The sequence below is a fragment of the Salmo salar genome, chromosome ssa24 (genome assembly GCF_905237065.1).
Source record: "Salmo salar chromosome ssa24, Ssal_v3.1, whole genome shotgun sequence".
Classification (NCBI taxonomy): domain Eukaryota; kingdom Metazoa; phylum Chordata; class Actinopteri; order Salmoniformes; family Salmonidae; genus Salmo; species Salmo salar.
Window position 1 is genome coordinate 11748354 of NC_059465.1, and position 23148 is coordinate 11771501.

At 47.0% G+C, this 23148-nt stretch overlaps 1 protein-coding gene across 23 annotated transcripts in view; it reads right to left on the reverse strand.

The window, feature by feature from the left end:
- Positions 1-23148, reverse strand: part of arvcfb (ARVCF delta catenin family member b) — a 250535-nt gene that overhangs the window by 48105 nt on the left and 179282 nt on the right. For 13 of the 23 annotated variants that reach the window (XM_014170903.2, XM_014170897.2, XM_045706708.1 and 10 more), the window contains 5 exons: positions 22220-22378; positions 20131-20151; positions 18220-18372; positions 15233-15906; positions 6043-6545 (listed from right to left, as the gene is read on the reverse strand). In XM_014170903.2, the coding sequence (XP_014026378.2) occupies positions 6043-6545; positions 15233-15906; positions 18220-18372; positions 20131-20151; positions 22220-22378 (1510 nt within the window). The remainder of the gene's footprint in view (positions 1-6042; positions 6546-15232; positions 15907-18219; positions 18373-20130; positions 20152-22219; positions 22379-23148) is intronic. The other 10 variants (XM_014170908.2, XM_014170909.2, XM_014170915.2 and 7 more) reach the window with 3 other exon arrangements.

The following is a 23148-nucleotide window of genomic DNA, read 5'->3' on the forward strand; positions in this document are numbered from 1 at the left end:
ATTTCCGCCGTCATATCATGCTGACCGCACACTATAAAAACCTTGGAGGTCCCAAATCTAAAAATACCTCCAGTCTCGCTCGTGTGGTTAATTTATGATTTGAGAAAACCATTACCTCCCTCCGACAACAATAAGTACATCTGTACTTACAGCTGAAAATGGCGTCCACAGTGCAAGGCCATTAGTCAGTGAAGGCCTTAGCACTCCGGTAACATGGGCCATAGCTTACCTGAGAGGCAGAACTGAGCTCTCTATGTGGCATTAAGGGAACAGCCAGGTCGTATTGCTAGAGGTTGGTTTGACTCGTTTCATTGGCGTGTTATTGTGGCACTCGGGCATGAACAACCCGAGATGTGGTGGCAGCCGTGGCAAAAGGAGAGGAGGCGGATGGCGACCGACTGGCACTCTGAGAAGGAGCTGCCTGGAGGACTGAGCTGCTGCCTGGGGGACTGTTGAGTTGATCATCAACACTGGAACATTAGCGTCACTCCATTGGCTCTGACAACCAGCAGTAAACAGGCGGTGAACAAGGAGTCAACAAGCAGCCAAAGGTAGTCTACAGACATCACTGGTAGAGTCAACATTAGCAGGAACAGTGAAATCAATTGCTAAAATATGGACAATTGGTGACAAATGAGTTGACATCAAGTAATGGTCAACAAGCAGCCAGCAGCCAGCAGCCACCCATAGCCAACATGCACTGAGTGTACATAACATTAACATGCTCTTTCCATGACAGACTGACCTGGTGAAAGCTATGATCTCTTATTGATATCACTTGTTAAAGCCACGTAGATGAAGGGCAGGAGACAGGTTAAAGAAGGGTTATTAAGCATCGAGACAGATTGTGTACGCGTGGCATTCAGAGGGTGAATGGGCAAGACAAACGATTTAAGAGCCTTCGAACGGGGTATGGTAGTTTTGTGTCAAGAACTGCAACACCGCTGGGTTTTCCAAACTCAACAGTTCCCCGTGTGCATCAAGAATCCAGCCAGCTCGACACAACTGTGGAAAGCATTGGAGTCAACATGGGCCAGCCTCCCTGTGGAACGCTTTCGACACCTTGTAGAGTCCACGCCCCGACGAATTGAGGCTGTTCTGAGTATGGAAAATAAATTGTATGAAATGTATGCAATTCACTACTGTAAGTCGCTCTGGATAAGAGCGTCTGCTAAATTACTAAAATGTAAAATGTCTGAGGCGGGGAAAAAATATTAGGACGTCTTGTTAATGTTTGGTACACTAACGGTACAATCCACCATCTTTGATAGTCCAGACTGGGAGTACCATGCAATCTACTGCTACTGTATAGTGTGGACAATTAGTGACCAATCAACAAGCAGGAGACCTCAACTACTGTCATATAGGAGGAGCAAGGGGAACTGCCCCTCCTTACCTTCAGGCTATGCCCAAACCCTACATCCCAACCCGAGCACTCTGTTCCGCCAACCTCTTGTCTCTTGGACCTCCCACCTCTACGGAAGGGAAGCTCCCACTCAGCCCAATCAAAGCTATTCTCTGTCCTGGCACCCCAATTGTGCAACAAGCTTCCTCTAAAGGCAGGTCAGTGGAGTCTTCAATCTTCCCAAAACATCTGAAACCCTACTACCTCTTTGAAGAGGATCTTAAATAAGTCTTGGGGCACCGACTCCCGCTCTTTCACATCACTTCATGTGGGCCTGTACCTCCAACACAGTGCCAATTCTAAAGTAATCTGTTTTTTCACTCTCTTTCCCCGTTTCCCCTTAAGAACCTGAAGCCTCCCTGGCCTGGCCTCCCTCAACCTCCGTAATCAAATCCCAAGGTAATGGATGGTAATGAAAGCCAAGCCGAGGCAGGCCAGGCCAGGGAAAGGGCCGGGGGAAATGGGAGGCGGACCAGTATTTTCCTCCCTCCCAGGGCCCTGGGCGGCTAATTCAATTTCCTGGGTGCGGGCTACTGCCGACATGCTGCTCTAACAGGCCCATTCACTTAGAGCTGCCCATTACACCTCTCTCTCCCTCCCTCCTGCCATTCAATAGCGAGCGAGCGAGAGAGGGGTGATTTGGGACTAACATACATACTAGCCATGCAGTGGGGCTGGGCTGTAACTCTCCTACTGCTGTCACATGCGTCACAGGCTAATTGCTGAGTAGAGATGACAGAGTCCAGGAGAGTGGAGGCGGTGGCCACGGCAGCTGGTAGGGGAGTTATGGAACTGTGTGTGTGTGTGTGTGTGTGTGTGTGTGTGTGTGTGTGTGTGTGTGTGTGTGTGTGTGTGTGTGTGTGTGTGTGTGTGAGTGAGATGGGTGGTTGGTAGTGGAGGGGGATGAAGGGCCGTTACAGGAGGAGATAGGTCATGTAAATAAGTAGAATAGCCAGTGACAGGCAGGGGGCCACGTGTCTGCTCATATGCCTGCATGTAGGAGTGTGTACGGCTGTGTCTAGACAGTGGGTGTACGGCTGTGTCTAGACAGTGGGTGTACGGCTGTGTCTAGACAGTGGGTGTACGGCTGTGTCTAGACAGTGGGTGTACGGCTGTGTCTAGACAGTGGGTGTACGGCTGTGTCTAGACAGTGGGTGTACGGCTGTGTCTAATCAGTGGGTGTACGGCTGTGTCTAGAGAGTGGGTGTACGGCTGTGTCTAGAGAGTGGGTGTACGGCTGTGTCTAGAGAGTGGGTGTACGGCTGTGTCTAGACAGTGGGTGTACGGCTGTGTCTAGACAGTGGGTGTACGGCTGTGTCTAGACAGTGGGTGTACGGCTGTGTCTAGACAGTGGGTGTACGGCTGTGTCTAGAGAGTGGGTGTACGGCTGTGTCTAGACAGTGGGTGTACGGCTGTGTCTAGACAGTGGGTGTACGGCTGTGTCTAGACAGTGGGTGTACGGCTGTGTCTAGAGAGTGGGTGTACGGCTGTGTCTAGACAGTGGGTGTACGGCTGTGTCTAGACAGTGGGTGTACGGCTGTGTCTAGACAGTGGGTGTACGGCTGTGTCTAGAGAGTGGGTGTACGGCTGTGTCTAGAGAGTGGGTGTACGGCTGTGTCTAGAGAGTGGGTGTACGGCTGTGTCTAGAGAGTGGGTGTTTGTGTGCTGATAGAGATGAACAGCTGGCCCCTGCCTCGATTGCAGTAGGGTGGCCAGGCCACGAGCAGCACCAATCCACAGAAGTGTGTGCCAGACCCAGAACTGTGTAAGCAACCCTGGGCCAGGCAGCAGCGGCCGACACACACACATTTCTTTCCTCACCAACTTCAAAAAGAGCAGTACCATTTCCTGGGCCACAAAGTGAACTCAAGTGCCACTCCAAGTCTCCGCCTGAGCCCTTACACTCTCCCCTCTCCTCATCCTACCACACAGGGGGCTTATATATAATAAATCCCGACTGGAATGGATGGTGGTGGTGGGTTTATATATCCATTAAATGCCGAGTTGGGAAGCAGGAGGAATGCAGCTGAATCCTTTTAGAGCAGTCAGTGGTTGGTCATTTCATGTGGCATTGTGAATGCTGGCCTTCTCGTTCCCCTGTTAACCTCCTCTCCCCATTCACTCCCCTGGCCCTGCTTACCTGGACCACATCACAACAGCTTTTTCCTCTGGAGAGGTATGCTGATGCACTAATACTAACGCCGCCAGACTATTTATTTTTATGTTACCTTTATTTAACTAGGCAAGTCAATTAAGAACAAATTCTTATTGTCAATGATGGCCTAGGAAGAGTGGGTTAACTGCCTTGTTCAGGGGCAGAACGACAGATTTTTTTTTACCTTGCCAGCACGCTCGGCATCTCTATGCATTTGTTATTGAAGTAGAGAACAAGTGTAATGAACACCTGTTTAGCAGCTGTTCGCCTACAAATCTATCTTCAAAACTACCTATGAATGGAAAATTAGACAATTTACGATATTCTCGTTAATGAGCGCCGTCTTTGTTCGAGGGCACAAATAGCCATAAGCCTATCCTATCCAGGAGGAAGAAGAAACACATAGGGAAAACAAAAGAACGAGACCACTTCTTGTGTGCCTATAAAACAACGTCAACCTTTCCCTGCAAAAAAAAACTGAACTGGCTGTGGTTTCGGGGGACAGCAGCACAAAACCTTATAATGCAAAATTAAGCCCCCATATTATATATATTTTTTTTGAAAAACACGCCCAATTTGCTCTAGCCTGGGATGGAGAGAGAGGGGAAGGAGAGGAGAGAGCGGGGAGAAAACGAGAGCAAGAGAGAGGGGAAGGAGAGGAGAGAGCGGGGAGAACACGAGAGCAAGAGAGAGAGGAAGGAGAGGAGAGAGCGGGGAGGAATGAGAGGAGAGAGCGGGGAGAAGAGAGCAAGGAGAGGAGAGAGCGGGGAGAAGAGAGCAAGAGAGAGAGGGGAATAGACCACTAGAGAGACAGAGAAAGAGATGGAGATATAGGGGGAGGGCTTTCCCTCCGTTCCCCTGTCTTGTGGTGGGAGGTTATTTTTTTGTTGGGATTTCAAGTCGCATTGTGCCGTAAAGGCAAATCAACCCTCATCCATATGCATCTGTTGGTCACAGATACCTTAAAAAAAGGTAGGGGTGTGGATCAGAATATCAGTCAGTATCTGGTGTGACCACCATTTGCCTCATGCAGCGTGACACATCTCCTTCACATAGAGTTGATCAGGCTGTTGATTGTGGCCTGTTCCACTCTTCTTCAATGGCTTTGCAAAGTTTCTGGATATTGGCAGGACCTGGAACGAGCTGTCATATGCGTCAATCCAGAGCATCCCAAACATGCTCAATGGGGGACATGTCTGGTGAGTATGCAGGCCATGGAGGGAATTGTGTACAGATCTTTGTGTCATGGGGCCATTCAGTATCATGCAGAAACGTGATGGCAGCGGATGAATAGCACGACAATGAGCCTCAGGATCTCGTCACGGTATCTCTGTGCATTCAAATTGTCATTGATAAAATGCAATTGTGTTTGTTGTTCATAGCTTATGCCCGTCCATACCATCTCCACCATTGGGCACCCTGTTCACAACATTGACATCAGCAAACCGCTAGCCCACAGAATGCCATACACGCTGTTTGCATCTGCCCGGTACAGTTGAAACCAGGATTAATCCGTGAAGAGCACACTTCTCCAGCGTGCCAGTGGCCATCGACAGTGAGCATTTGCCGACTTAAGTCAGGTCAAGACACTGGTGAGGACGCCGCGCACACAGATGAGCTTCCCTGTGACGGTTTCAGACAGTTTGTGCAGAGAACTTTGGTTGTGCAAACCCAGTTTCATCAGCTGTCCGGGTGTCTGGTCTCAGAAGATCCTGCAGGTGAAGAAGCCGGATGTTGAGGTCCTGGGTCTGCGATTGTGAGGCTGGTTGGACATGCTGCCGAATTCTCTAAAACGACGTTGGAGGCGGCTTATGGTAGAGAAATTAACATAATATTATCTGTCAACAGCTCTGGTGGACATTTCTTCAGCCAGAAACCCAATTGCACGCTCCCTCAAAACTTCAGACATCTGTGGCTTGCTGTGTGACAAAACTGCACATTTTAAAGTGGCCTTTTATTGCCCCCAGCACAAGGTGCATTTGTTTAATGATTATGCGGTTTAATCAGCTTCTTGATATGCCACACCTGTCAGGTGGATGGATTATCTTGGCAAAGGAGACATGCTCACTAAAAGGGATGTAAACAAATTTGTGGCCAAAATATTTTTGTGCATATGGAACATTTCTCTCTCTCCGTCTCGTACAGTATACAGGACCTGCTTCAATAACACCTCCAGACCACAACAGCACAATGCCCTAACAGAGAATACGGTTATTGAATAACAGGACATGACTAAGAAATGTCATTCTACAACAGTACATTAGTTCCCCAGGTCATGCAGGTTTTCACAACGTACCTGAGTAATACATATTTAATTCGGAGGACAAAAAGCATTTGTAAATTACAAATAAAAGGCTAGTATGCCTAATATTTACTGTACTATTTACAGATGAGCTGCAGCTAGTTTTGGTTAGTGACTGGATTAATTCTGGACAGAGGGGGGCAGCCATTCTTCCCATGAGGGTACACTGGGATTCCTCACCTGTGATGAGCTCACGGACCTCCATGTCGTTGGTCTTCCTCAGCAGGCGGATAAGGGCTGGGATACCGTCGCAGTTCTTGATTGCCACCTTGTTGTCGTGGTCCTTGCCGTAGGAGATGTTCCTCAGGGCTCCACAGGCCTTGCGGTGGACCTCAGCCTTGGGGTGGTCCAGCAACCCTGCCAGCACAGGGATCCCCTTCAGCTGGCGCACATCCTTCTTGATCTTGTCGTTCTCGTAGCACAGGTGCTGCAGGTAGGCGGCGGCGTTGGACTTGACCGGGTCGATGGGGTGGCCCAGCATGGCGATGACCTCTTGCAGGTCGGGGTCACGCCAGCGCGGGTCCTTGCGGATGCTGTCTATGGAGGGCGAGCGGCGGCCAGCCAGGCGGTCCAGGCTGGCCATGCTCCCTCTCTCGGGCTGGGCCAGGGGGGCCGCGTACATGCCATGGATGTAGGGGTGTCGCTCTTCAACCAGCTCTGCCTCGATGGGGTCCTCGTACCCCCTGGGAGAGAGAGAGAGAGAGGGAGAAGTTTGAGGAAAGATCATGTAACATTGTTTGAAGGATTTTTACATCTTGCTGTGTGGATTTGTAGTTGGATATGTTCTGTACAAGAACAATGGTTTACAATTCACTGTCTATGACAGTGAGCTTAACACTGCTACTACTATCAACCACTACAACAGATGGAGGGAGCATTTAGTGGAATTTGTATAAGAGAGGGATTACAAGAGAAAGAGGGGGGAATAAGAGTTGATGAAGGCCAAGTGAGGTAGGAAAGATTGAATGATGGAGGGAAAAAGGAGATAGAGGAAGGGGTGAAGGAGGGGTGAAAGGACAGGGGCGAGAGATAAGAGGACAGCGACGGGGAGAGACAAGGCTGCTCTGTTATTAACTCTGTCAGAGGGCCTCCCAGCCGGTGAGGCCCGGAAAAACAGCTCCGTCGATAAGAAACAGGCGCCACTTATTAATCATCTCTATCGTCTCGGAGCCATGTTCTCTTTTGCCTTTCTCTTGTATTAATAATGGGGGTGCTGGCGTTTGCGCAGAGAGAGAGAGGAGGAGGTAGGGAGGGGGAGAGTAAAGACAAAGCAAAGGAGAATAGGGGCAAAGGAAGAAAGAGATCTAGAGAGAAAGAGTAAGAAAGATTGAGATGGAGCCCTGTAGAGCCAAGAGCAAAAGGGACTCTTACAACAAAGTCCAGGCAGAAATTGAAAAAAGAAACTCTGAACTTTTCTGGGCTCCCTCACAGAGGGGCTGGTGTGGTGTGGCCCCCAGGAGAGGCAGCAGCAAAGCGAGCTCCGACGCTCCACCATGCCCACAGGGAGGCTTCTGCCCCAACACTGCCTCAGGGCCCGCAGGCTGGCTCCTTCTGGTCACAGCAGCACCAACGACGATGCTTAATGCCCTGCTTGGCCTGGTCTGGCTGCCTTCCTGGGACTGGGCCTTTTGTGTCAGCCTGGTGTATTCGCATACTTTTCCTTTCCTCTGTCAGAGTTGCGGAGTACAAGGAGATCTCCTGACTGACAGATCATCAGGGTTCTGAAGCAAACTGTATCTAGATACTGAGGGGGTTTAACATGATAACTTGTTGTTATCCAAAGGTTATTTATGGTGCTTTTACAGAGACATCCTAAGATGATTTTACTTGTTCCACACGCGTAAGGGTAATATGCTGACCACATCGCCTGTGTTGCGCGAGCGTTGCAAAATGAAATGTACACATGCATGTTATTCAATAATGTCATCCAAAACTGGTGGAGCGCGTCAACAAGCATCTGCATAGGCAGGTTCCATTTTAGACACAGCACGTCCCGCCTCTCCCGCCGCCTCATTGGTTTTTAACAGCATATGCCCTTGTGGGTAAGGAGGATATTTTATTTCAGCTAATGAAACCAACATTTTACATGTTGCGTTTTTGTTCAGTATAGTTGGTTCAGAGTGCGTTTTGATATTTCAACCTGCGTGTCCTAAACGTGTCTGGTGGGGAAGACAAACTCAACATGCGCACGATGGCGGATGCACGGAGCAGGTTTGGTCATCGTGTAAGATGATAAGAGATGCACTTTATTCTCCTCCGAGAGGATGGTCACAAAGTAACCATAGTTGGACTATCCCAAGGGGGTTTCCCTTTATTTGGGGGTAGGAACGACACTACTTTGTCTTGTACTAGCTCTGTTCTGTCCTCTGGTGTCTTTTCATGGGAACAAAGGAGGAGGCAGAGAAAGGACGTGAGAGTGGGGAATCTAATTAATGTTGCCCACCATGCGCCACCGCCTGTAGCCTCCCCTCCTCCCTACCACCGAGAGCAAGAGAGAAAGGCTAGTTTATCATACACAACTGGCCGGTCTGTTTTGAGCAACTTTGATGTATGGTGCAACAAAACGGGCGACATCCCTAACTGAGTGCTAGCGGTCAGAGACAACCACTATGTGCTTTAATTTGAATGAGTTTTATGTTAATTATGTGCATAAAAATGTCTCCCTGCCGCACGTTGCAAGGGGGGAGAATCTCATCAGGATATCGCTGTGTGTTCGCGGGTGCATTACTCTACGGGTTTAAATAAACAACATATATCATGTTTTATAGCATCACTTTATACATTTTACTGCCAGAGAAATCAACACAAACTGGGAGAAAAAGCTCAGACCCGAGCAGCAATGTAACTACACACTGAATCCTTATATATTCAGAAGGCTAGGGTTTGGCTGGTATCGAAAGACAAAACAAACCAACCACCACTGCCATAGCAAAGACAAGGCCAGAGTCTGGGTGTGGATAGGCAAGCAGCTGCACTGAAAGGTGAACCACAAACAGAGGCTAAGCTGAAAGATAACGCAGGCCGTGGCTAGGCTAAGTTTCTAAGGCGTCAACACGGTTTTGGTATTGTGGTACGAGGTTAGGTTTAGGTATCGTGGCCAAGCATCTCCTGAAACAGGTGTCTGCAGCTCCAGTCTCAAAAATGACTTTGTTACATCCTTGAAGGGTGGCATTTTAAGCTCCACACACAGCTACCTGAGGACATTACATCTGAATGGTACAGCGTAGTCCAGCATAGCATCACCCCCTCCTGTTTTAGAACGGTTCCTTCAAGTCTAGGAAACGTGCACAAGAACCATTCTAACAGGAAGGGGTGAAAGTGGACTTGAACGTGAAGCACCACAAACCTCGTCTGGTAATGAAGGATAGGAGGGCCCAGAGCCGATTAAGCCCCAGTCATTAAGGCCAAACTGGGCCAGGGCTGCTAGTCCGCCTGCTACGCGGAGGTTTTGGCCCGAGGGCATCTCAGTTAACCTAGGTCAACCAGCCTGAACCCAGTGCTCACCATTCAGTCTCGTTTAACCAGGCCACCTCACAGCTGCATGATAGATACCATGGAAAAAGAAATGGCTGCGAGCGAGTCGAGGATATACAGCACCCGACACTTCCTTAGTGAACACCCGGTCTCGTCTAAACACGTTCAGACCTACAGTTCGAGACGATTCAAATGCTAAAAGGAAAAGACAAGCAAAAACAACACTGCTGTGAATACCCTCTGAAAAAAAGACCGAATGGGGTATTGCCAAATGATATCTTCATTACTATCAGATACATGCGACTACATCAACGGTCTCACAGACACTGACAATCAGTGTACAGTTGGGTTTGAAATGGAACTCATTTGAATACAACTGACGCCAGGGTTGGTAAACGGGTTGCGGACTGAGTGATGGGAATGTCAGGATTTGCATTTAAATTGGCGGCGTTGTGTTGATAGAGGGGGCGGGTTATTCACGGGATGGGAAAGGCCCTCGCCACCACAGCCGCCAGACATGATGCTCACAGGATGATTACAGTAGCAGCTCACACTCTTCATGGTAATGAAGCTGCTAAATATCCTACGTGTTCCTCTGTGTGTGTGTGTGTGTGTGTGTGTGTGTGTGTTTGAATGTGTGTGAGAGCGCGTGAAAGCGAGAGAGCAAGTGAGTGTGTAGGAGTGACAGCCAATTATGTCGATCAAATCTCCATTCCTGTGGTCTCCGGTCTTCTCCCTGAGAAGTCGAACCTCAAAGGATTAGCAGCTGAGAAAGTTTCCATCTCTGTTTGGAGGAACATTCCCACATGCTTATGAGCTCTGTGACTTTTCACTATACAAACAGATAGCTCATTTTGAATAATGAGCAATAACTTCTTTATGACTCACAAGACAAAACAAAGAAATAAAATCAAAGCAGGCATAAGCAAATGTTGCTTTAAAAAAATAAAATCTAATTGCTTCAGCTGTTTTGATGTCATTATCTGTTTTTACAACTAGTGTTTGTTCCTTATTTCAATTAAGTGCGGGAAAAAAAGCATGACTGTTGAGAACTTAGTTTCCCCATCCTTTCCCATCCCATCCTTTCCCCAACTTAGCCAACTGCTTATGAGAAACCTCAAAGTTGACAGGAGAATCATGCTAAAAGCGGTCTCTCACACACACACACACACACACACACACACACACACACGGCCTCGTCACATTATCTCTGCACATTCAAATTGCCATCGATAAAATGCAATCGTGTTCGTTGTTCGTAGCTTATGCCTGCCCATGCTATGACCCCACTGCCACCACGGGGCAGTCTGTTCACAACGTTGACATCAGCGAACCGCTCGCCCACACAACGCCTGCCATCAGCCCGGTGCAGTTGAAACCGGGACTCACCTGTGAAGAGCACCCATTTGCCTACTGAAGTTGGTTACGACGCCAAACTGCAGTCAGGTCAAGACACTGGTGAGGACGATGAGCATGCAGATGAGCTTCCCAGACACGGTTTCTGACAGTTGTGAATATATTATTTTGTTGGGCAAACCCACAGTTCCATCAGCTGTCCGGGTGCCTAATGTCAGAAAACCCTGCAAGTGAATATGCCGGATGTGGAGGTCCTGGGCTGGTGTGGTTGCACGTGGTCTGCGGTTGTGAGGCCGGTTGGACGTAGTACCAAATTCTCTAAAACAAAATTGGACTCGGCTTATGGTAGAGAAATTAACATTAAATTCTCTGGCAACAGCTCTAGTGGACATTCCTGCAGTCAGCCTGCCAACTGCACCCCCCTCAAAGCGTGATGCATCTGTGGCATTGTGTTGTGTGACAAAACTGCACATTTTAGAGTCGTCTTTTATTGTCCCCAGCACAAGGTGCACCTGTGTAACGTCTATGCTGTTTAATCAGCTTCTTGATGTGTCACACCTGTGAGGTGGATGGATTATCTTGGGAAAGGAGAAATGCTCATTAACAGGGATGAAAACAAATTGGTGCACAAAACGTTAGAGAAATAAGCTTTTTGTGCCCATGGAACAATTCTGGGATGAAACATGAGACATACACTTTACATGTTGTGTTTAAATTTGTATTCAGTGTATATCTGCTTGGGCTTCTTGCGGTCAATTCACAGTCCACAAATTTGTAATTATGTTCCGGCCTCCTGACCATCCGCTGAATCTAGTTGATGAACCCTGACACACACCTACACACACACACACACACTTGTTACTAAAGACTAGGAGCGTGGGCGACACAGTTCTTTCCTCTTGTCCTGTAATAGATTACTATACCCTCCTATCCTGTAACAGATTACTATAACCACCATGCGCAGTGAAAGCGCAGGAAGCCATATTGCACTAAACATCTTAATTTTCCTTTTCCCATAAGAGGGTTTTCAAAGCGACTAGACGATAAGCTGTAATTAAAATGCTTTAACTGACACATTCATTACAGCCATTTATACAGCAGCCTCAACATCATACTATTAATGGAGGGATACTAATGAGTGTGTGCGCGTGCGTGTGCGCGTGCGAGAGCGTGAGCAAGCAAGGATTTAGGGTTACAGGTTAAGTTTAGGGTTATGGTAAGGGTTAGGTTTAGGATTATGGTAAGGGTTAGGTTTAAGAGGTTAGGGAAAAAAGGATTTTGAACGCAAATACATTTTAGGATAGAATTACATAACGTGTTTTGTGTGGAGAGACGAGGGCTCTGGGAGGTGCGCTCCTTCCCATACTAATTCTAGATCCAGTTGTATTTTTATAACTGGACTCCAGATGTGTTACATCAGATCTGTTTGTTTGAAAGGTGATACAGGAAGTGATGGAGCATGATGGAAAGACGGTATGTGAGGTTTTTCCCCAAAGAAAGGACTCACCCACTGGGCACGTCAGTTCAACACTTCGTTTTGATGAACATTTGGTAGTGCTGTCAACTAACGTCAAATCAACTAAACATGTCACCATGTCATTGGACTTGGGTAAAAAGTTGGGTGAAAAAAAAAGACGAAATGCAAGGTACACGTCGATAAGGTATCGCATTGTGAAAATTAATCAGCGAGCTAGCCATCTTAATTGCCTAATCACGTGTGTGTGTGTGCGTTAGTATGTTGTGAAACGTAGCGTACAGTACAAATTGCCTGTCACAGCAACCGCCTCAAGCTGATAGAGTGACTCATTGTCTGGCAGTGTGTGTGTGTGTATGTATATTTGGGTACATTTGCATCTGGAAGTGTGTGTGTGTGTGTGTGTGTGTGTGTGTGTGTGTTCCATGCAGACAGAAGCTCTGATTAAAAGGGAGGCACCATCCATCTGTACTTCCCACCCCTGCACTGGGCATAAATATAACCGTTGGTGCTATAGTGCAACTTTAACCATTAAAAATGGCAACTTCAATGGGGTAGGGACGTCCCAAGGACCCTGGACAGCAAGGACGTAAATATAACACATCACCACTCTGTGTTTACATTCCAGGGTGTGTATGTGCGCTTGATTAACAATGTCCCCGAAATGCAGCCCAGCACTGTCAGAGGCTGCCACAATGCTATTCTGCATCCCCTTTGAACATCTCCATGACAGACACACAGGATTCCTCTCTTCCTCCCTCACAAACTTCCTCAGCTCACGTCCCTTAAAACTGGCTTAGGGCCCATATTTTATTCTTCTCCGATGGAAAGAAAAAAAAGAGAATATAGAAGTTTGAATAAATCCATCTGTTACAGATCACTGGTCAAAAAAATAAGTATTTTAAACACACACTGCTCCACGTCAAACATCACCTTCAATTTGCTTGAGGTTTCTTTCTTGTGCTACAGAGTACAGGAAAAGTGGACATTGTGTGGCCTGAAAGGGGAGATAATGTGGAACTAATTGTAGCCTTGTCAGACAGACTTTACGGAATGTTGCCTGTAATTTTTTTTATCTGGCAATGTTTTTAAGAACCCAATTCATACAGTCCCCATTTTTACCACATTCTTGCCGGGATAAGCCTTTTATATTTCCCGCACACAATACCGGCAAGTAGGAGAGGCAGTAGACGTGGGCCGATGTGGGTAGATATCCATTTTTTTTTTAAATACATCAAAGAAATCCATTATTATTGGATCTGTGCAGCCTATAGGGAAACATGACTGCGCCATGAAAATTAAATCAATAGTTATTTTGTTCATTAAAACAGACAAGACACATTTACCCTGATCACAGTAAACACACATTTTATGGTAGGCTAATAATATAATGGAACATAACAGAATAAAATACAAATATTATTTGCGCCAAGGGAACGTGTGAAATTTGGAAAACAGAGCCCGAGCCTATGGTGGTTTATTTTTAAATCCATGTTCAAATCTCTTTCCTACCCTCACTCTGCTTCGTTAGGGAGCAGGCGTCGGGTCTGCCACAACCTCCGCGGGCTTCTGGAGTTGCCCATATGCCATCGAGGAAAATAAATAGTCCTACACTTGATCTAGGCAACATTATTGCATGCTAAATGTTTCTGATCATTGATAAATGGAGGTATACCGCCACCACTTATCCGCCCAGACAGACTTAACCAAATATACAAACGGAGATTCAGTTAAACAAAATCCCATTGATGGATTGAGACAAGTCACAGGCTTTTTGGTCGCAACGGTCATGCGAGTGTCTTGCGCCACCCCACCCGGAGGTAGCGGTCCAGACAAGTTAGCCAGTTTACATTGCAGTATGTGTGTAGCCAATGTGTTAAAAGTCTAGTAAGTTTGTGCCAATGCCACCTCAGCATTATGGCTACATTTCATCCTAAGCCATATGCAGAACTTAAGCGCAATCATGACTAGGTCGGTCCGCGGAACAGCAACACCGTTCAGTTATAAAGAAAAAAAGTTGGTGGGATGCCAAAGTTTGTCGGAAAAATCTGGTTTGGAAGGTGTATATGTGACTAAGGGCCCATTATGGGGGTTTTGTCAGAGGCTACCTGGCTGGTTTCTGGCAGATGGACCCAGAGGTTACAGACATGTTAATGAAAGTCGCCCAGAGTGATACGGCTCAGGGAAGAGACAGACAGACAACACAGTCTCTCTCCCTCTGTCTCAACGCTTCTCTTTCTCACTCGAGCTCTCACTCATTCTCCTCTTCTTATGTCTAACAATCTCCACTTTCCCTCGGTCTGTTTCCCTATCGAACTGTCCGTCTCTCACGGTCTCTTTGTCGAACTGCCTCTCTCTCTCCCCCTCCCTCTGTATATCTGCCTCTGTTTCTCTCTCTTCCTCTGCCTAACGGTCTCTTCTCCCTCCCTCTCTTTTTCCATGTCTAACAGTCTGTCCTTCTGACATAAACACATGTTCAACCGCCATTTGCATGAAAACGGATATCAAAGCCTCTTCCCTTCAACGCCGAATCTCTCAAGGAGAAAAGGAATCTCTCAAGGAGAAAACACATCTGTTCACATATGTACACACACACACACACCTTTGTTTCTCACGCATGCCAGAAGAATAAGACATGTATTCTTAATTTTCCTCATCTTGAGAAGACTATTCTTCTCACGTCTCAGACAACGCCTGTAGCCATGCATAAAACTAGTCCTCATTGTGCATCACTTCGAGGAAAGAATCGGTCTCCTGCAGCTAAGACACACCAAGGCGTAGCTAGGATACAGCTAGGATGATACAGGTTGCTACATCCACTCAAACAAATCACAGCAAAGATTCCAATCGCCACCCTGCTCAAAAGTTGAGTCCTAACTATACTTTATCTTTATGTAACAAGAAAGACTTGTTTTCAAGATAAACCTGGTCAAGAAAGCAGCTCACATCCATTTTTTCAGACAACCTAAACCAGACCAAACCAGTCCAATTCTATCTTCCAGGTCACCTTAAACATTTTCAGACGACTAAAACCAGACTACGTTCTGTCACGTCTATCGTTCTCACCTGACACGTGGCCCGTCGCGAAGCGGCTCTCTCACGGTCCTGCCACGGTTGGTGCCCGGCAGCGTGCCTTGGCGTCGGCTGGCGGTGGAGTAGTCAGGGTCCAGGTCATAGGGCTCCTCCTCCTCGGGGCACAGGCTGCGGCGGTCGTCCTCCAGTCCGTAGGGCTCTGGCTGGAAGCGTTCTGGCTGGGACCGGTTCAGGTCCACACTGCTGCTGCCCATGGGCACCTGAGGCTGGGCCACGTGGCCGTAGTCATCCTTCCGAATGGGTAAGGTCCCGTAGCTGTTCTCCGTCCGATAGCTGTTAGCCATGGCGTAGGGATAGCGGGGCGGCCGGAAGTTGACGCCACGCGACAGGCTGCCGTAGTTGTCTGTCATGTCTCCAATCCCGTAGCCGTCGTGGAGGCCATAGTGGCGCCCACCGTACTGGCTCCCGCCGGCATCGGGGGGGAGCGTGTCGGTGTAGGAGTCGTTGTAGTTGTTGTAGGAGCGCGTGAGCGTGGAGGTGGCCTGCGGCGTGGTGATGTAGCGCTCGCCGTTCTTCAGGTAGCGCCGGTCGATGGAGTCTGTGTAGCTGCCCAGCGGGGAGGAGCCCTCGGGCAGGGGCAGGCCGTCGGGGCCCAGGGGCACCTGTCGAACCGTCCGCGTGGTCACCGTCTTCACCATCTTCGTCACCTAGAGGAGAGGAGATCACAAAGACAAAGTTAGACTGATTACATTATAAGTTAAATCAGTTACTACCCAATCCTGAAAGTCATTTGTGTGTATGGGCCACACACACACACAACAGTTGATGAGGACAATGTTGAAACATTCTGATCACCCTGACATGACTGTACTTAACAGTATGTTCAGGTGTCCCACCAGACAAACAGACAGACTACAGATTAATCCCGTCCCCAGACAGCTCTCTCTATATTGTAGTAAGTCAGCCTGGGGAGGAGGTTACCTACAGATAAACCCAGTGAGAGACAGGTGGTCAGGACTGAGACAGCATGGACACAGCACACCGATGCAGCCTGTTGAATCACAGACAGGCCAGTGGGATGCCGATGCCACACAGTGAGAGTGCTGAGGAATGAGATGAGGACAACATTGTTCCTTTAAAGAGTGACACCGCAGGCAGGCACTGTCAATAACAGGTCGAAGGTCATGCATTGGGAAACGCTGAAGGAGGTAGGGTCGTACCATTGCTTTTCATCCATTTCTATTAGAAAAAAACAATGCTAGGTTGTGTTGGAAATAAGGGTGAGTTTCTGTGACATGTCTTCCCCCCCCACATATGGAATAGGGGGCCATTTCGGAAGGTGACAGTCATAACTGGGGACTGACTGTCTTATAGAGCACTAGTAAACTATATCTACTGTATATCGATACATCTTGTACTTCCTACATCACACTCCTACTTGTCTGAGTGCTGAAGCCGTCTGGCAGTCAGGGAGGGTTAGCTGCATCTAACCTCAGCCTGAGGTTCAGCACTGATACAGAAACCAATTTGCTGCCCAGTGAATTCTGCAGTGGCGATAATTGGCTATTTTGTCCGCGGCTATAAATTCATTTTCAGAATTAATGAGATTGATGAAAATTAATGGTCATTGGGAGGGGCCCCATGTCTGATGCAATTTGCAATTCGCGGTGTGCCTGACAAGGTGCACGGAGAGGGTCCATTCCCACAAGAATTGAAGCAAAGGCATGAAACGATAACGAGGAAACTCAATAAGGTCCTAAACATCTCAAGAGAAAGCAGGGAACAAAACGTGAATCATAAATGTTAAACGTTCACAGTCATTACATATGAGAACTTGAAATCTTGATCCCATTTTCACAAAGCCTTTAGTTTGTTCACACCCTGTCCCCAACTGTGAGGTATTTTAAATTCAAATCGGCCAAGAAACGGTCTATTCCCAGTCATGTTAGTGAATAATTATGGCGCTTCGGTAACATCTAAAGACCATCCTTCACTGCCATCCATTGGTTTGCTACTTCATACTACGCTGGCAGAGCTGCTCCCCCTCCCTTTGAGTGTAACTCGCATACAATCATCCCTTTCATGTTAAAAATAAAGCCTTTGTCAGATTCCAAACTTAATGAAACAGCTTGAACCGCTGGCCTTGAAATAACAGGCTGGCTTTCTCTTCTCAGCTGCTTGATTAGAGGACTTTTATTGCCATTCATTTCAAATGCAGGTGGTGACGGTAATTGAGTGCAGGTCTGGTCTGAACGGGGGTCGCTCTTCACTCAAAAATACCCGATGCCTCCTACACTGTGCAGAAATGTGGAGATGATCTCTTAGGCCTGGGGTTGAGGACCACTACCAGGAACTATTCAGCAGTGTTCTTCAATCCTGATTCTGGCCCTAAAACTGAATAACCACCACAGGCTAAACATCTGCCATCTTTGACGAGCCCGTCTTCCAACTCAGCCAGGGAGAGAAGCCTTGACGAACACCACGTTTTTGTACTAACATGACTTCTAAAGAGCCTTCGCTGGTACGGCACGAGAAACCGTCACAGGTTTCAAACAGAACTTTGATCCGCTATAGATCACAACATGCAAAAACAAGCAGACGTGGGGGCTGGGGATGGTGCTTCAGAGGGCTACAGAATAGACCCATCTAGACTACTGTAAACGGGCTAAACGAGAGTCTCTAAAACGCTGGTGTGTGTGTGTGTGGGTCTGTATGTATTTGTCAGGGCCATGTGGCTAAGGCAGTGCGCTCCCTCGCTCTAATGAAAGGTGCCTGCAGTCAAACCGGAGCCTATGTTTACCAAGTGTTAGGCTGTTAAAGGAGGAGGGAGGGCAGGCATCCCACGCCGTTTTTATAGCGCCGTAACACTTTCACGATCTCTGCCTCATTCAACTTTTATAGACGGAGAGCTCAAACTGATACACCAACTGCACTGGAGTTAGTGGGAGGTTTAAGGAGATACGAGCAGGAAGGGTTAGGGGTTCACTTCAAGACAAAAAAACAGCCTTGGGGTTCTTTACTGTGTCTGTCTGTGATGGGGTGGGAGAAGAGGTGGGCGCCGGGTTGCTGGGTTTGGACTGCGGTGAGATGGAACCTTCCGGAACCACCAGGGTCTCGATGATGGTCACTGGCAGGTAAGTGTGGCGGGTGATGGTTTTGATCACCTTGGTCACCTATGGGAAAGTGTTGATGGCTGAGGTGGTCAGTAAGTAGTACCCGGCATCACATTGGCAGTTGTCTGCACATACACGGTACATGGACGAGCCTGTTGATTCAACCCATTCAACAACATAGGAAAAAAAAACCCACCAAAACAGCACATTAAAATTGACTGACGCTACAGCTGAGCATTTTGTATCCGTGTGGGTTTCGTTCTTTCCATTGAGACCTTTCTCCCTCGTGTGTGCTGTTGTGTATTAAGGCCTGTTGTGTTGTTTGCGTTTGTGGCGTGCCTTAACCCTCATTAACTCCCATCCACAGGACACGGAAGGAACGCTGCTGCTTTTTACAGCTTTTCATTTACCTCCTTTAAAAGAACAGTGTGAGTGTATCACTGGACCATGTCCACAGAAAAGCACAGTGTGTTGGGAGGGAGATGGAGGATGGACATGGTGACGCCCATTCCCTGTGTGTGTGTGTGTACGTGCGTGCAGTTAGCGAGTACCACATACTAGCCAGCCAGTTGACTGACTCACTCACTCCTTCACAGCTGGAGCGGTTAGATAGTTAGCCTTTAAACAGCGAACGCCACTCCACATTAACTTATTCCCAGGCCTTGTTTTGGTCTGTTTATTTCAGTGTGGTGGCTGGCTACTGATACTGCTTATACTGCTGCTTGCCTTGTTTGCATATGTGTTTAGCATTAAAAAACATGTTTTTTTCCCCAAAAGCAATAGTGTGAAATCTCACTGTGCTTGGAGGGGATACTCAGAATACATGAAAGGAAATGCATTAGCAGTAAGTAGCCAGCTGGAGCCTCCTGTTCAAAGGAACCCAATTACACATACTGTAAATTCAACAGATAAGAAAAGAGTGAGAGCGAGGGCGAGGGGAGTAAGAGAAAGAAAGAGAGGGAGAGAAAGCGATTGAGAGAGAGGGATGAAAGTCCGGAAATGTCACGTATGCAGGCTTCCATCACAAGCTGGCTGGCCAACCGATGACACCAATTAGAAAGGAACGGTCAAAACCGTCTTTTAATCTGCTTCTTCCCCTCAAAATGACTTCCAAAAAGCATCCTCTCTCATCCCTATGGAATTGTGTCCTTAAAATCAGTGACCCTCACTCCCTGACTCCCCAAGCCCTTGATTAATGTTTTACTTAGCGGTGTGCGTGCGCTTGTGTGTGTGTGTGTGCGTGTGTGTGCCTGTTCGCTTTAGTGTACATGTGTCCAATCCCTTACAATAGGATAGCAGCACACACAGTGAAACAGAGGGATTAGCTGGGCTGTTTAATTGCAGACTCTGTTGTGTGTCTAGTGTACCAGAGCTCTAGCCAGGGTCCTTCCCTTGGGTCCCTCCCTAGGGAACCAGACTTTTGGGAAAATAACATCTCCGCTCTATTGGGGCTGCATCCAAAATTGCACCCTACTCCCTATATGATGCACTAGTTTTGACCAGAGCGCTATAGAACTTGGTGCCATTTTGGGAGCCCCATTCCATCAGGAAGCACACTGCACTGAGACACTGTCTGGAGCGGTAGTGTGCATGGCGTGGAGCAGGCCTGACTGAAGGGGGAAAGCTGTGAGCTACATTCAGGAAGGACAGTAAGAGGAACAATACTGGAGCTGTGGAGCGTTGGGCTGGCTGTGATGCGGTAAGAGAGACTGCCTGTGTGACAGAAGGGTGTGGCCGCACGCGGCAGACATGGGCACACACAAAATGGTGTCGTGAGTTGATAGTAAAGTGATGAGGGGGGAAATTTTTCGAACTCACCTTCAGGTTAGTTGACATATCCTTATATAGAAACAACAAAACACAATAGAGGGGAATCAAGAAAAAAGAACCCGCAACACAAAATACTGTAGGAGCAATACTGAAACAGTAACCAAACTGTAAGACAAAATCTGGGCATCTGGCTAAAGGATCACGGGCCTTAGAGACTAGAGGTCGACCGATTAATCGGAATGGCCGATTAATTAGGGCCGATTTCAAGTTTTCATAACAATCGGTAATCGGTATTTTGGCCACTGATTTGCCGATTTAATATATATATTTTTTTTTACACCTTTATTTAACTAGGCAAGTCAGATTAAGAACACATTCTTATTTACAATGACGGCCTAGAAACGGGGGTTAACTGCCTTGTTCAGGGGGGGATTCGTTTTTGCAACCTTCGGTTACCAGTCCAACGCTCTAACCACCTGCCTTACATTGCACTCCACAAGGATTAACAGGCTGACTACCTGTTACGCGAGGGCAGCAAGAAGCAAAGGTAAGTTGCTAGCTAGCATTAGACTTATAAAAAAACTATCAATCTTAACATAATCACTAGTTAACTACACATGGTTGATATTACTAGTTTATCTAACGTGTCCTGCGTTGCATATAATCGATGCGGTGCCTGTTAATTTTCATTGAATCACAGCCTACTTCGACAAACGGGTGTTGATTTAACAAGCGCATTTGCGAAAAAAGTACTGTCGTTACACCAATGTTCCTAACCATAAATATCAATGCCTAACAGGAATATTTAGACTTAGCCACCCGTTAGATAAAATACGGAACGGTTCCGTATGTCATTGAAAGAAAAAAAACGTTGGTTTTCGAGATGATAGGTCATTAATATGGTCGAATCCGGAAACTAAGGCTCGTATTTCTGTGTGTTTATTATATTATAATTAAGTATATGATTTGATAGAGCAGTCTGACTGAGCGGTGGTAGGCAGCAGCAGGCTCGTAAGCATTCATTCAAACAGCCCTTCGCTGTGCTTCAAGCATTGCGCTGTTTATGACTTCAACCTGGGTGGGTATAATTTGTGGAACGTTCCAACAGGAATCTATTCCAAAAACTTCGTAAAAACTTTGTATGCGTTGTTGGTTGGCAACATTTTACTTTACGTTTTTTGGAACAGATTCCTGTTGGAACGTTCCACAAATTATACCCACCCCTTCAAGCCTATCAACTCCCAAGATTAGGCTGGTATAACCGATGTGAAATGGCTAGCTAGTTAGCCGGGTGCGCGCTAATAGCGTTTCAAACGTCACTCGCTCTGAGACTTGGAGTAGTTGTTTCCCTTGCTCTACATGGGTAACGCTGCTTCGAGGGTGGCTGTTGTCGATGTGTTCCTGATTCGAGCGAGGAGAGGGACGGAAGCTATACTGTTACACTGGCAATACTAAAGTGCTTATAAGAACATCCAATAGTCAAAGGTATATGAAGTACAAACCGTATAGAGAGAAATAGTCCTATAATTCCTATAATAACTACAACCTAAAACTTCTTACCTGGGAATATTGAAGACTCATGTTAAAAGGAACCACCAGCTTTCATATGTTCCCATGTTCTGAGCAAGGAACTTAAATGTTAGCTTTCTTACATGGCACATATTGCACTTTTACTTTCTTCTCCAACACTTTGTTTTTGCATTATTTAAACCAAATTGAACATGTTTCATTATTTATTTGAGGCTAAATTGATTTTATTGATGTATTATATTAAGGTAAAATAAGTGTTCATTCAGTATTGTTGTAACTGTCATTATTACAAAAAATAATCGTCCGATTAATCGGTACCGACTTTTTTGGTCCTCCAATAATCGGTATTGGTATCGGTGTTGAAAAATCATAATCGGTCGACCTCTATTAGAGACCGTCACTTTAGGCTGCTGAGTTGCAATAAAACAATTACCATGCTGCTTTACTGCAGCAACCTGCCACATACATTTCACAGGGTTGTAAGCAACCCAAACAATTTGCCTCATTAAAAAGTTTCAATATAGTGTGTGAGTTTCTTCTCCTCCTGCATCTAGGTACCTACTACCTAATTTGATGTGATGTGTGACAACGTTGCTTCCCCCAGTACCTTGGTTTCTGTGCGTCGCGTGGTGCCGTCGTCGGAGGTGACCACGGACACGTGGGAGGTGGGCGTGCCAGGGTCCTCCTCAATGGTGACCGTCTCCTCCACCATCTCCTGGGGCTCCTGCATCATGGCCAGAGACGTCTGGTTACTGGGGCTCTGCTCCTGGAGAGAGAGGGAGGGAGGGAAGGAAGGAGAGGACACTAGTGGACATGGAGTGGACCATAATATACAAAGTGATGTTTTTTTTTTTTTTAACGAGATCTGTGTCGGGCATTTTTTTTATTGATAGCACAGTCAGACTGATAGCAGATCTGTAATCACTGGGGTATACTGTATGTAGTCTGGACTCTGGAACTGAACTCACACACAATACATACAAGGTCTGAGGATGCAATTTATACGCAGTTACAATATCCCCTCATCATCAGAAAATATTTATCCAGTCAGAAGTGGCCATTGCACTCTCAATGAAACCAAAGCCTAGAGGGCTATCAGGCATATTGCATTTGATCCATATTGCGTCAGTGTGCGTGCGTGTAAAGAACTTCCTGTTCCTGCCACAGGTAGTTCCATGAGGTCATCCACTACTGTACCAACACTCTGCTTCCATACTCAAAGACAATTAACATCAACAAACTACTGTACACCCTCTTAATGTGGAATGTAGGAAGGAAGCCATTTGCATTTAATCATCAACAACCAAGTAGCGAGCGCAAGAGAGAGAGCGAGAGGCGGAGGGGGAGAGAGAGTGAGAGAAAGAACTAAAGACAGAATAAGAGCAAGAGGGAGAGATGAGTTGTGTGTGGCATTGTGGGTTGAGCAAAGTGGCGTGGAGGGAGGGAGGACTGGGTGAGGCAGGCACAGAGTTGATGATGCCAGAGGGACTGTTTGTTTTCTATGAGTCTTTGAAGGTGCTAACAAGCGGGCAGTTC